Source organism: Crassostrea angulata, chromosome 3, assembly GCF_025612915.1.
Source record: "Crassostrea angulata isolate pt1a10 chromosome 3, ASM2561291v2, whole genome shotgun sequence".
Taxonomy (NCBI): domain Eukaryota; kingdom Metazoa; phylum Mollusca; class Bivalvia; order Ostreida; family Ostreidae; genus Magallana; species Magallana angulata.
The window spans coordinates 34,753,061-34,766,386 of NC_069113.1; the positions used below are offsets into that span (position 1 = coordinate 34,753,061).

Sequence of the window (13,326 nt, forward strand, 5' to 3'; positions counted from 1 at the left end):
AAGAATGATTTTGACAGCAGTTTTACAGAGCGCAACGAATGTGTTACAGTATATTCATACCCTGATTGATCGGCTGAAGCTATATTATCTATACTAGTATCATGAACATTTATGAAATCCTGTATGATTTACAATCGATTCATTAAGAAATAGAAAAAAAGAAAATGCTCAGGGGATGTAAGGTATCTTTTTCAACCTAACCCGATCAATATCAAATACACCAATACATTTTTTAAAAAAAGATATATATATATATATAGGTATCATATTCATCATTTTCCGATGAGCATTATAGGGGCATGGTCACAATTTAGGTCAAATTTTGTTTTTATTTTTACAATGCTCTAGGAATGCATTTCTAATGACCAAATAAATATTGAGAGTCAGACTTTATAAGTTATAAGCAAGATATAGGGCTCCCAATTCCTTATCATGTATACAAGCTCGTGCCTTGTTTTTGTTTAAATAGGTTCAATCTACCAGTAAACAATCTTTTTCAAGCCGATTTGTCTATCTTCTTATTCATTTAAGACATAAATAAACAGTTCCTAATGTTTTAACACATTAATTTTAGGTCTAAAACTGGAATTTTCACTTCAACATTACAAATGCAAACAAATGCTTTGTTTACATAGCAAAGAATTGTAGGCTCTGCAACTCGCTTATAACTCGACAAATGGCACTCAAATTTTGGTTGCCTATTAAATTTGCCTATTAAAAATGCCTTACTAAAGCATTGTGAACAATAAATTCAGAAAAGTATTTTTTCGATTAAAATCGTGACCAGGCCCCTTTAATGCTCGTTGATTTCATAGTGGTGTAGATTACTGATATCAAATTAACGTTTGACAAATGAATAAAATTACCTGGAAATTTGTTTATCAACAAATTCATTCGTTGATGTAAATTTTACAAAATAAAATAAAATATTGTTGCAAACAAAAATAATAATGATAATAATAACTAGAGCAAAGCTCGTTGCAAAGCAACGAGTGGATCTTCCGTTAATGTCGGAAGTAAAGTCGGAAGTTCCTGTAAGAAGCAGAGGTTTCAAACCAACAACAAGAGTAACTTAAATAAAAAGATGAAAAATCGAATTATTCCTGGTACGACTTAACAAAATCCGAATGATTTTAAGTACGAATTAACAAAAACCTTTCTGATTCCAAGAACGACTTGACCAAAAAAAATCCGAATGTGTTCAAGTACGACTTAACAATTACTTTTGGTACGAATTAATTTTACTTTGAACATTACGCTATTTTTTAAACCAAGGACGCGGAATCAAAATTTCCGGAAAAATCAATTTTTAAACCTCGATATCTCTGTAATGCATCGTTCGATTTTCAAACGGATTTCAGATTTGAATTCACCATGGCAAGTTCTATAAGACTGTAGTATTGTCTTATTTTGTTCAAAAAAATAAAAATTTCCAAAATTTGGAACTGCTTCCGGTTTTGAGCAAAATTGATGAACAAAATTTTAACCCCCCCAGTACATTATAGAATTGGTACATCTATCATCAGTAAAAATTTCAAAGCGATATCTTTAAAGTTTACGGAGATTTCTTACGGACAAAATCACTTTTTTAAAATTTAAAAATGGCCGCCAAATTTGAACAGAAGTGATGTAAATGCTGAAACTTTAACATCTTTGAGGCACGGTAACTTTACGAAAGCTCTGAAAATTTCATTGAAATCGGATGAAAACTTTCTGAGATATAAAGCCGAGAAAGAGTCAGAAAAAAAATAAAAAATAAAATAATAAAAAGAAACCGAAGAAAAACAAGAGGGTCTTCCGTTGGAAACGGAAGACCCTAATAATCAAATACAAAAGCATACAATCTAAAGATTTCATGTAGGTGATCGTTCTGTATCTAAAGCCACATGATGGAGACGTGAAAACTTTCATTCGGCTGCATATCAGTGGTTTTTTTTTCGTTTTAAAAAGGTTGCGATTGAAAGATACATTTAAATTATAAAAGCATTTTAACAGATCAGTAAATATTACAATTTTATGAAAGTCCATACATATAATTATCAGGGTAATAAAAAGAGATTTGATTCATGTCGCATGAATCGAAATATTCTTGCCATGAGAAAAAAAACCAAATGTGGTAAGAATCTATAATAACGGGTAAAATTCCAAATAAAATATAAACTGCTTAAAATCTTAAAGGCGATTTCTGTACAAACTTTTCTCGTCTGAATTCATTCGTAAGAAAGCTACGAGTAATGTAAAAATGACAATTGTTCGTTTCAAATTACTAAATATGGGAATTTAAACTTTAAAATATTCTTTATCTACCATATTTCAATTGTGAAAAGTTAAGTATTTGTTAACTGTAAATTTTGTATAAGAAATATTGTTTATATATTTCTACCTTATGGTATATTACAAAAAATAAGAATTAGGCAGGGCGTTTAGAAACCAGTGAGGGGAAAACCCAAATTGCTACTTACCTGTTTATCCAGCTCTGTAAGCTCCAATGTATGTGATGAGCGTATGTATATGAATTGGCACTTTTTATTCCTTTTATTGTTCACATTAGATTCATCGATTTTTGTTGTTGCAATTTCCTAACGAGATTTCTATCAGAAGATTAATACGCGAAGTACATTTGGACAATTTTTTTGAAGTAATGGTACAGTGTATAGTACCATTTACAGCTGACCCAAATTGAAAATCTTTTGTGTTAAATATAAAAAAGTTATAGAAAATAAATTAACTTTTTTATAACTTCAAAACTCAGTGCGTTACATTTCATTCATACTGTTTTTAGTACATGTAATAAAGACTAACATGTATTTTTAATTATTTTATTATTTTTTTTTAAATTTATTTAATATAATTCTCAAAGCATATATTGCTTTGCTAAATTAATATTGATAAAAATTTAATGGTGGATGAAATACATGTATCTTAAGAATGTCAAATCAAGATAAAAAGTAGACGGATAACAAATTAAACACTATATGGTCTTTATACAATAGAACGGTAGTAAGTTGGCGTTTGAATCTATCTTTTGAAATTAAAAAAAAAACACGAAAGTTTACACTTTGAAAGCATTCGGAGAACTCAAGATAGTTTGTTCCCGTTTTGCACACATTTCAATATTAGGTTTCGAAAAGATGTTTGCGAAACGGAATTCTGACCAGTTGAGATAATTGCGTAATTGCAATAGCCTGTATTACAGTTCCTGTGAAGGATTTTGAAAATAAAATAACTAAAACATATCTACTCGCAATTGTGTTGATATTTATATTTTGCAGAATTTAACACTTTTGTATACTGAATATTGTTCATCCAAAAATATAGTCACCTTAATAGATGATGCAAAATACAAATATTCATGGTATTTGCATTTAGATGGACACTATATAGAGGATAATATGCCTAGATTGTATGAGGAGAAATCTTCAATGTGATGCAGTCTTTTGAATCGCATGGCTTTTCCTGTTTTCGGACGTTTGACCTGCGCTTTGCAATGTACAATAACATTAACAGATGAAACTACCCTACAGTCATAAGGTACATGTACATGTATCTATTACACGTTTGAAGAGAAAATAAATGCTTTGCTGACATTATAGAAGGAAATTCGTCTAGTGAAAACGTTGTTGAATATTTTTCATGTATGCTATAGCTTTAATAATCGAAGAAATTGAAAAAATGTGACAATTACATATGCTTTAAGAACTGTAAAGATTTTTTTAACAAAACCCATCAAATGTAGGCCTAATTACTACATTTTCAATACATTAACAGTTGAAACTACCATGCAGTCTTAAGGCTGTCCAAAGTTAATTCTACATTTAACGTAACGTACATTGTAGGGTTAGAAAACATTGAGTTTTGATAAAAACACACAAACAAAACCCCATTTGAATTTGATTTTTACCAGTTGGATTTTTACTAGAATACTGTAATCTGTAGAAATTTGATATGTTTAGGACATATTATGTACTATAAATTAAAAACTCAATGGAATATTACAAAAATGATCACTATTAAAGCGATAACATATATGTAGTTTAAAAACCCACTGTATTTAATTTGTATTATTTGTAATTTGTAAATAAATAAAAATCATTTGTTGAAAAAAAAAATGTTTAAATTTTATCGCCTTTTCTTAATTGTAGGTTTGATATTTTGAAGTGACGTTAAACGTAGAATTAATTTTGGGCAGCCCAAACTGTTAAATGATAAACCGGCAATATCATATGCTTCAAGAACTGTATAGATTTTCCCCAAAACATATGTCATATTAAATGTAGAACTAATGCATGCATGTTCAACTCTTTTCAGTTTGGGGTATATCGAATCAATATTAAAAATATTATTTATTGCCAGTTTAGCTAATAAAAGTGTACACTGAAGCGGTGATGTCGTTCAAACTACTGTCAATGTCGCTACTTCAAAGATTGAAACATTTTGTAATGATTAAAATCCGTTTCCTTACAGTATCTCCTGTCTGATGATACCAAACAACCAATTATACACATGCGTTTTACATAATTTGCAACTAATTTGTAAAAGGATGTTCAGAGTACCCCAAACGACTGTAGTTTTCCTCGTCATCCATGATTATCCATTGAATCAGATTTCAGATTTGGCTTGAGACCGACAATTTTTCCTCAATTGTTCAGGTTTAAACAAAACAACAATGTTAAAGTGAAATTATCTCATTATTTATTTTTATCAACGAGCGGAAATTTAAGAATAAAGATATCATTATTTTTATTTTATGAAATGAAAATGATTTTACTTATTAATCTTAAAACACTTTAAAACAATTCTAAAACTTTCATCGTTAATGCACTGATAGAACACGGGTCTAGCTAGGTAAAATTTTGGATTGAAGCAGACTATAATTGCTGTCATAACACAAATCACACCTATTGTTCTATTATCCTTTATCAAATTTGTGCAAACATATATTGATTCATTGAAACAAATTGTTCATATTTGTTTAAAAAAATATTAGCTCGAATCTAATTTCTGTACTCTTCCTACCATGTCCAAATTTGTAAATATTTTTGGTGTTTTTGTACCTCATGTACTTTTGATATGGTTTGAGAGAAATAAACATTCATTCATTCAAAACGGGAACACACCATTTAGATAGAAATGCGCTTCCAATTACCAGATATTAAGCACCGTGACGTCACAATTTTACAGATCAAATGAATGTGCGGTAACGAGTCTTTCAAATAACTTATGTTCGATTGTTTCCAATCGAAGAAGATGCAAAGAAAGAGAGGGAGAGAGAACAAATCGAATAATTAAACGTAATTAGACTAATTCATCTACTAAAGTAGACTTGTACGGTGAAGAACTCATTACAGCGGATTAGACGGCGCATTACATACGTTTCATTTTCACAACAGAACCTATTTCGGTAAATTTTTCTATGTGAATTTTGTAAGTTTGGATTTCTCATGACCCATTCCCTTTGGTAAATCGTATTTATACATTGCATTAACAACTATGATTCTTATAAAAAAAGAAATACTATTTCCTCATGCAACTTTTTGCGGATCGGATAAAGCATAATTATTAACGAAAATAAATAAATATGGTCATATTTATCTTCACCACGTTCGAGAGTCGATTATTATATTCATTTTGACCACGGTACGGTACATGGTCAACAGAGCTCTCTCCTACCCATGGCTTCTTAAACTGACGCCTCATATGTTAGTCACGATATAACCTGTTTGATTTCTACATGTACATCAGGTGTACTGTGACTTCGTCAACAATAAATGGATTAATATTTAACTAATCAAAGAGCTTTTCTCTTTCCTTGCACTTAAGACTATACGACAGAACATAGTTAGTTAGTTTTGGACAGATTATAGCACATATAAATTGACTCCAAGAAAGCAAACAAAAAAGACCCCAAGCCCAAAACCAAACTAGAATGATTGATTTATTCTTTACAATACCTTAACAAACAATACTATGATAAAAATTGAAGATGTGAGTAATATATACCAAGAATTTATTAAAAGGGACATATCAGTGTTTATTTATAGAACCAAATACCCCCCCCCCCCCTAAAAAAAGAAAAATAAATTAAAACTAGACACGATCTCGTTGCGAGCAACGAGGAGGTCTTCCGTCCGATTTTTAGAATATGGAATGACCTTACTCTTGACCTTCATCAACGAAACGTATCCGGAAAAGGAGGCAAGATCTATGAGTAATGGGTGAAAGACTATATATCCCTTTGGTGTCCCTTATTTGATGAATCAGCTCCTTTTCATTCATTTTAGTCAAAAGGTATTTTTGTGTACCACTAATAAGTATTTAGAAATTGGTTACCGTTTTTGAGATATCTGGGAAAAATCGTTTTGATATCCGGTCCTAAAACTCCTTTTAGGGTCCAAATAAAAACAATATATGGTTGTACATTATTAAGCTCAATATTTTGAGCATCTTTCCGGATTGCTTTCCAAAGTTTTCCAATATTTTGAGCATCTTTCCGGATTGCTTTCCAAAGTTTTCCTCCATTTTGAGATATTGAGCATCAAAGCATTTGACTTCTGGCCCCTTAAAATCCCTAAATACGTAACATAAGAGTAAATGATTGCCATGTACAGGTACATAACATTAGAATGAACATAATTGCTTCTATAACGTATCACAAAATATTTCACGGTAAAAGGTTATCATTAAAAGACTTTAGAGCCCCCTCAGCCCCCAATTTGAAGGGCCAGCCCCTTTTTCATGATTTCAAATGAAAGCTCTTGTCAATTCAAACACATTTTGTTCAAAAAGTGTTTACAAATTTTGTACGTTCTCGAGATATCTGGAAAGGGTCGTGTTAGGGGCCAACCCTGCAACTCATTTTAGGGACCACATAACAAAGAAATTATAGTTGATTATTGTTAAGCTCAATATTTTGAGCATCTTTTGTTCAATATTGCTTATCCATATGTTTCTTCATTTTGAGATATTAAGCATTAAAGTTTTGGACTTCTGGCCCCTTAAAATCCCTAATTACGTAACATAAGAGTAAATGATTGCCATGTACAGGTACATAACATTAGAATGAACATAATTGCTTCTATAACGTATCACAAAATATTTCACGGTAAAAGGTTATCATTAAAAGACTTTAGAGCCCCCTCAGCCCCCAATTTGAAGGGCCAGCCCCTTTTTCATGATTTCAAATGAAAGCTCTTGTCAATTCAAACACATTTTGTTCAAAAAGTGTTTACAAATTTTGTACGTTCTCGAGATATCTGGAGAGGGTCGTGTTAGGGGCCAACCCTGTAACTCCTTTTAGGGACCACATAACAAAGAAATTATAGTTGATTATTGTTAAGCTCAATATTTTGAGCATCTCTTGTTCAATATTGCTTATCCATATGTTTCTTCATTTTGAGATATTAAGCATTAAAGTTTTGGACTTCTGGCCCCTTAAAATCCCTAATTACGTAACATAGGAGTAAATGATTGCCATGTACAGGTACATAACATTAGAATGAACATAAAAGTCTAAAGCAATGTTTCTATTTCACGCCCGGAAACTCTAGAAAAGGCTTCCAAAATTATGGCCAAAAATGCCTTCTGCGACTTTGAGACTGGTGCATGTAGCAAGCTTAAGGTCTGAATAACTTTAATAACATTGGAAAGTTTTCTTAATGTCGATAAATGGAACGTCATTTTTTGCTCAACATATCACACCTCGCAAATCAGGTGAGGATAGGAATATCCAGTTCTTTGTTTCAATTGCAGAGAAGGTGTTTCAATTGCAGAGAAGGTTTACGTTTAACAGAATTATACATTTGGAATAACAATATTCTTCAGTATAAGAATAATAATATCATAATTATACAAGACATTATATCTTTGTTTCTCTATTTATTCTTTTTTTTTGTTATCTATCAAATTTCAATAATTTTAAATTCCATCACATTCAACTGTCAATAATTCTGATAAAGTAAAATTAGAATTAGATTAATTAATTAGAATTTAAATAACCTAACCGATACAGTAATTAATCAATGATGATGAGTATTTATAAGATATGAATGGCTAAGGAAACCAAAACGCTACTTGTCTATTTTCAAGATTCTGTCATGTTAGCCTGGTTCCCGAGGCCTTCCGAATGTGCAAGCACAGAAGGCCTGGCATGCACCTTGCAATGGCGGCGCCCTGTATTCCATCCAAGATGGCGTCCGATATGGTAAGTTTGCATGTGCATAACGTATTCAAACCGATTTGTCATACTTCTAGCTGCGTCATGCCGGTTTTTTTAATCATATAGTTAGAATTTAGTTTGATGTGACCATAATACTATTATTGACCCACGAATCGCCCAAATTTGTTTACAATACGTGTCTCAATTCGTTGACAATTGTAAACAAGAATAGCTTTTGCAATATCGGTCAGATTTTGCTAGCTTCTGTCGCTTCATCATTTTTTTTTTCAACGTTGAGGGTCAGAAATACGTCCGTTAGGCTGGGGGATTCTTGTTTCGTCCAGATATCAATCTTTTAATGCTAAACAAGGGTTCATTTAAAGAGTTATATGTTTCCCCCCCCCCCCACCTGCTCGTTTTATATATTAATTTGTATATCAGTGCAAACGAAAGTACTATGCTTTGGTGTAAAGGTAACACACCTGATCCAAGCTTTAAAATGGATTATGGAGATCCAGCTTCAATTCCTGGGAGCATTGTACTTGTCATGTATTGATTTAATGACTTTGCTGGTTTTATCAAAGATGTAATAAATAGAATAAAGAAAGATTAATTATCTAAGGTTATTTAACTAACAAGGGGTATAAACTTTATGTATATATATGCTAAAAACACTAGTAAGAAAAATGACCTTGCCCAATGATTTTTCCAATTTTTTTTAAAAGGTCATTCAGAAGTACAATTTTATGTCTGGTCAGAATATCTCAAACCTAAAACCTCTACAACAAAAGTCTTTGGATGGTCTGATGCGGCAAGATGTAGTAGCCAGTTTACCAACAGGATATGGGAAAAGCTTGATCTATGAGCTACTACCATTCTGGCATTTCAAAGAGACGGGAAAACCTGCAATTGTTCTTGTTCTAGAACCATTGAATGTAATAAATGAACAGCAAATGCAGAAGTTGAAAGAAGTTTCTTTCTTTATAGGCAACAGTCCACATTCTGAATTTGATAAGGACAAAACCATGTTTCTATTTGCCCACCCAGAAGCTGTTATTGGTAAACCAGAAATCTACAAATTCTTACAAAGTCAATCCACTTTCATGTATGTAGCGGTTGACGAGGCTCATTGTATTTTGGACTGGGGACATGAGTTTCGACCCATCTTCCGTGACATTAAACAATTACGTGCTGTGAAGCCAGATGCTAGGTTTTTAGCCTTTTCAGCAACTGTGTCAATTAATGGAATAAGTGACATCACAAAATTCCTTGGTATGGAAAACCCGCGAATCATTAAAACATCACCATTAAGAAGCAATATATCTTTGATTGTTCTTCACAGACCAGGTAGAAAAGTTTCTACACATGCCTCATATGACTATGTATTTGAAAATATATTTGGTGACCTCAAAAAAAGGAAAGAGAATTATCCTGTCACTCTGATATACTGTGTTGGTATCAACTGGGTTGGATATGGATATGAGGTAGAGTATATGCGAACCATATTTAAACCTTCTTACTCACTGATGCTATTTTCTTCACATTAGGACTTCTAGAACAGTCCTGTCAAGAAATACCCATTACAATTATAGTTTATTAAATTTAGTATGGAACTATTCATATCACTAGACTGTAATATTTATCATTTTAAATCGAATGCAAATTAAATCAATACTACACAGGTCGCACAACGGATACTTGGTGACGACATGTTTGTAGGCAACAGAGATGTTGAGAATGCCAGAGTAGTGATGTTTCATTCATCAGTTGGCAGATATGACAAGGTGATGTCAAATGTATTAAGCTAGCATCTTCAAATAAAAACTACTGTTTTATGCCAATTGACAATTAATTTTGATTTACATTGTAGACAAAGGAAATTATATAAAAAAATATTTCAAAGCGACCGGATGAATCACCTCTCCGCGTTGTGATTTCTACCATTGCTCTGGGTATGGGGGCAGACCTTAGACATGTGACAACAGTTGTCCATGCAGGACCACCACAAAACATTGAAGGTCATTAAATGTGCCTTAATATTATAACCAGTACTATTGCATTATATAAAAGCTTCTCGGAGGCAGAGTCACAACCACATTATAATTCTTTCAGAAATGCAATTTACTGCATCCATATATGTTATTAATTCTTTTAAAGTAAATCTACCCTCCTGTGACGTCATACATTTTACATAAACCAGGAATTCAATAAAATTCTTGCAAGTAGATTTGTAAATACTATGTTATCATAGGTGCACATCAAAAACTCAAATCATTGTTTACTTGGAGATATCTAATAAGCGTTTGTCATCCTTATATTCTACATAATTCAATAATGACAAAGGGAAATAACTCTTTTCTACTTTTCTCTAAGTGATATATCTAAATGCTATAATTTTTCTAATGTAAACAATTTTTTCTTTTTTTTAAATTAATTTTAGTTTTCTGGCATAGTAAGCAATAAAATTTAAATAGACAAACAAGTATCCATCCACTTATATTTAATTTTTAAACACAAAAAAGTGTGATTTTCAGATTATAATTTCAGCCTTTGGTTTTTAATACCTTACATCTTAAAAAGTATGGATACATATATATTTAATTTATTTTTTGATGAAATTCAAGTCCAGTAAGTTTTTAAAAAGTTAAGTTTTTAACTTTGAACCCATGATTTTTTAGGTACGGAGTTACCTTAAGATGTAGAAATTTTTAAAAAATATTGAAATGTCTTTTCTTCAAGCAGCATTTTATGTAAAAAAAAACCAAAAAAAAAAAAAACAAAAAAAAAAAAAAAACAACAAAAACCTTTAGTGTAAAATTATAAATAAATTGATAACTTTGTGTTATTCTAATGTATTTTGACAACATATATTCAGCAAATTGGAAGGGCTAGCAGAAGTGGCATTGAGGCAGAGGGTGTACTTTACTTTAACATTTCTGACGTAGGTAGCCCTTCTGTAAAGAAAACTATGAAAGAATACTGCAGAAGACAGAGTGCCGTAGGAAAGTTCTGAACAGATACTTTGGCTGCGAGGATGAAACTGTTTCACACAACTGTTGTGACATTTGCCAGCTAGAATTGCAGCTGGTTTGGAAATTCATTGAAGTTCCAACTAGTATTCAGAAGGCTGCTATTCGGGAAAAATTACTAAACCATTTATCAGAATCAAATTGTGTGATTGATACTCATGTCATAGAGAAAATTGTGAATGAAGCCCACTTGTTTAGACAACCTAATTCTCTTGTATCGGACTTTGGTCTGAATGTGGAGCTTTCGGAACAAATAGCCAACATTTTGGCTTCAAGCCTCTCCATATAGCAACAACTGTTCATGTATGAGGTACATATTTGAATGTAGTATGCTTTGACTAAATTAATTTCCATTGCAGCTGTACTGTTTTTGGTTTATTAGTTAGTTTGGTCACACGTTTTTTCTGATATAGTGCATTCACATAAATGATGATTACAAAATTGTTAAACTGTTTGTTTCAATTAATGGCAAATATGTTAAGAAACCATAAATTTGAGATCACAAATAAATGTTGGTAATTTTCAAAAATTTCACAGGCTGTGCTCTTATGGACTTTAAAATAATGTAAAAAATACATTTTAACAATGATTATGTAATGAAGTTTTGTACTAATTTTAATGTGATTATTTTAATGAAGTAGTATAGTTCATGCATCTTTCTCTTGTGTAAGTCTTACAAGGATGAAAGTCCACTTACCAAGTTTATGTCATTGGCCAATATCATGTAATTGTAAATATTGATGTTCCCTTATCCATGACACCATATTCTGGATGTTCATTTTTTTAAGTGGACTTTGAACTGGGCTCTTGTAGGATGACATCTGGCGACCAGGCACACAAGAAAAAGGCTGCATGGGAAGAGGCGAATGAATGATCAACTGTTCATCCTCTATTGAAGAAGATATTTTATGTGTGCTTGCTCTGATCAATGTGTCAGAAGTTACATCAAATTAGTTTGTTATGACCTTCATTCCTGACAAAGCTGATGTACGTTTCGCCATTGTTTTTTCAGTTTTGTTTGAATGTACTGCTTTTAAATTGTCTTTTACCAGTCTAACTATGTGCTCCATTTGTAAATCGGCACCAATGCAAGTGTCTCCTTTTCCAGAATTATTCACAAACAGACCGTAGAATGTCTCATGTGCCAATTTCACATCCATAGTAGAGAGTTGTTGACAAAGAAATTCAAAATTTCCAGAGCATACTTAGACTTCCAATTATGTCCTTTCAGAAGACACATAACATACTTCAAAAGGGGCAGCATTCTGTCTCTGTTTGGTATTTTAACATTTAAAAGGAGACATTCATAAGCAAGGCCTAGTTCTAGTACCTGATGGTAGTATGACTCTACTGTATCAACTTGTGGTTTAGCTACAGGGATCAGTATACGCATAGGGGTACCGTCTGGGCCGATGATATCAATTTCCAGACATGTTTGTATATCAGCAGTAGACGTAGAATTCTGAATAATTGCTAAAGAATCCCTTAGAACATATTGTTGTACAAAAGTCCTTAGTACCCCTTACCAAAGTAAAATTATTGCTGCAACAATGCCGCAATATTGCGGCTATATTGCAGCAACACATTTTTGTTACCAGAAACCAGATTTTGAGACAAGTGAAATGTTGCCGCTAGCTGCAACAACTTCTGGTAACATTTTAGCAATACTGCTGGAGTGTTGCTGCTAGCGGCAATAACTTCTGGCAACATTCTGGCAATACTATTAGGGTTATTTCTGTAAAAAATTATATTAACATGCACCTAGAATATTGCCACTAGCTGCAACGACTTCTGGTAATATTCTGGCTACACTCAGTATCATACTGCCAGAAATAATTTTCTGGTAACATCTACATGACATTGTATTTGATCATTTAAATCATGAACTAATTTATACATTATATATATGATTCGATCCGGCAATACTGCTAGGCATCATATTTGATTTCTGCTTTAATTATAATTTAAGGATCGAGAAGCCGAGCAGTGGAGGGGGGTTACAAAATTGTCAATTAATTATTTAGATATGATTTCAGTTATAACACCTCAAAATTTGCCAGAAGTTTACCACAAACTTTTCTTTTTCCTCTGATTTATTATGCTTACCGAGCTTGCAAAAGCTTTAGCAGAATTTAGACTTAT

At 32.1% G+C, this 13,326-nt stretch overlaps 1 protein-coding gene across 2 annotated transcripts; it reads left to right on the forward strand.

Moving 5' to 3' along the window:
• Window positions 1-9,003: 9,003 nt before the first annotated feature.
• LOC128177712 (uncharacterized) lies at window positions 9,004-12,181 on the forward strand. Of its 2 annotated transcripts, none has more exons than XM_052844538.1 (3): window positions 9,004-9,427; window positions 11,020-11,100; window positions 11,973-12,181. In XM_052844538.1, exons 1-3 carry the CDS (start codon window positions 9,109-9,111, stop codon window positions 12,056-12,058), a joined length of 486 nt encoding a protein of 161 aa, XP_052700498.1. In that variant the 5' UTR covers window positions 9,004-9,108; the 3' UTR covers window positions 12,059-12,181. The 2 variants fall into 2 exon arrangements, with proteins under 2 accessions (XP_052700498.1, XP_052700496.1); XM_052844536.1 differs by lacking the exons at window positions 11,020-11,100; window positions 11,973-12,181 and adding exons at window positions 9,838-9,939; window positions 10,026-10,171 and having other exon boundaries at window positions 9,004-9,639.
• The last annotated feature ends 1,145 nt before the right edge of the window (window positions 12,182-13,326 follow it).

Excerpts from the sequence above, each read along its gene's own strand:
- LOC128177712 (XM_052844536.1), top strand. The coding sequence starts at position 9,109 with ATGCAGAAGTTGAAAGAAGTTTCTTTCTTTATAGGCAACAGTCCACAT. Across the intron at positions 9,640-9,837 it reads GGGTTGGATATGGATATGAG|GTCGCACAACGGATACTTGG; the intron begins GTAGAGTATATG and ends AATACTACACAG.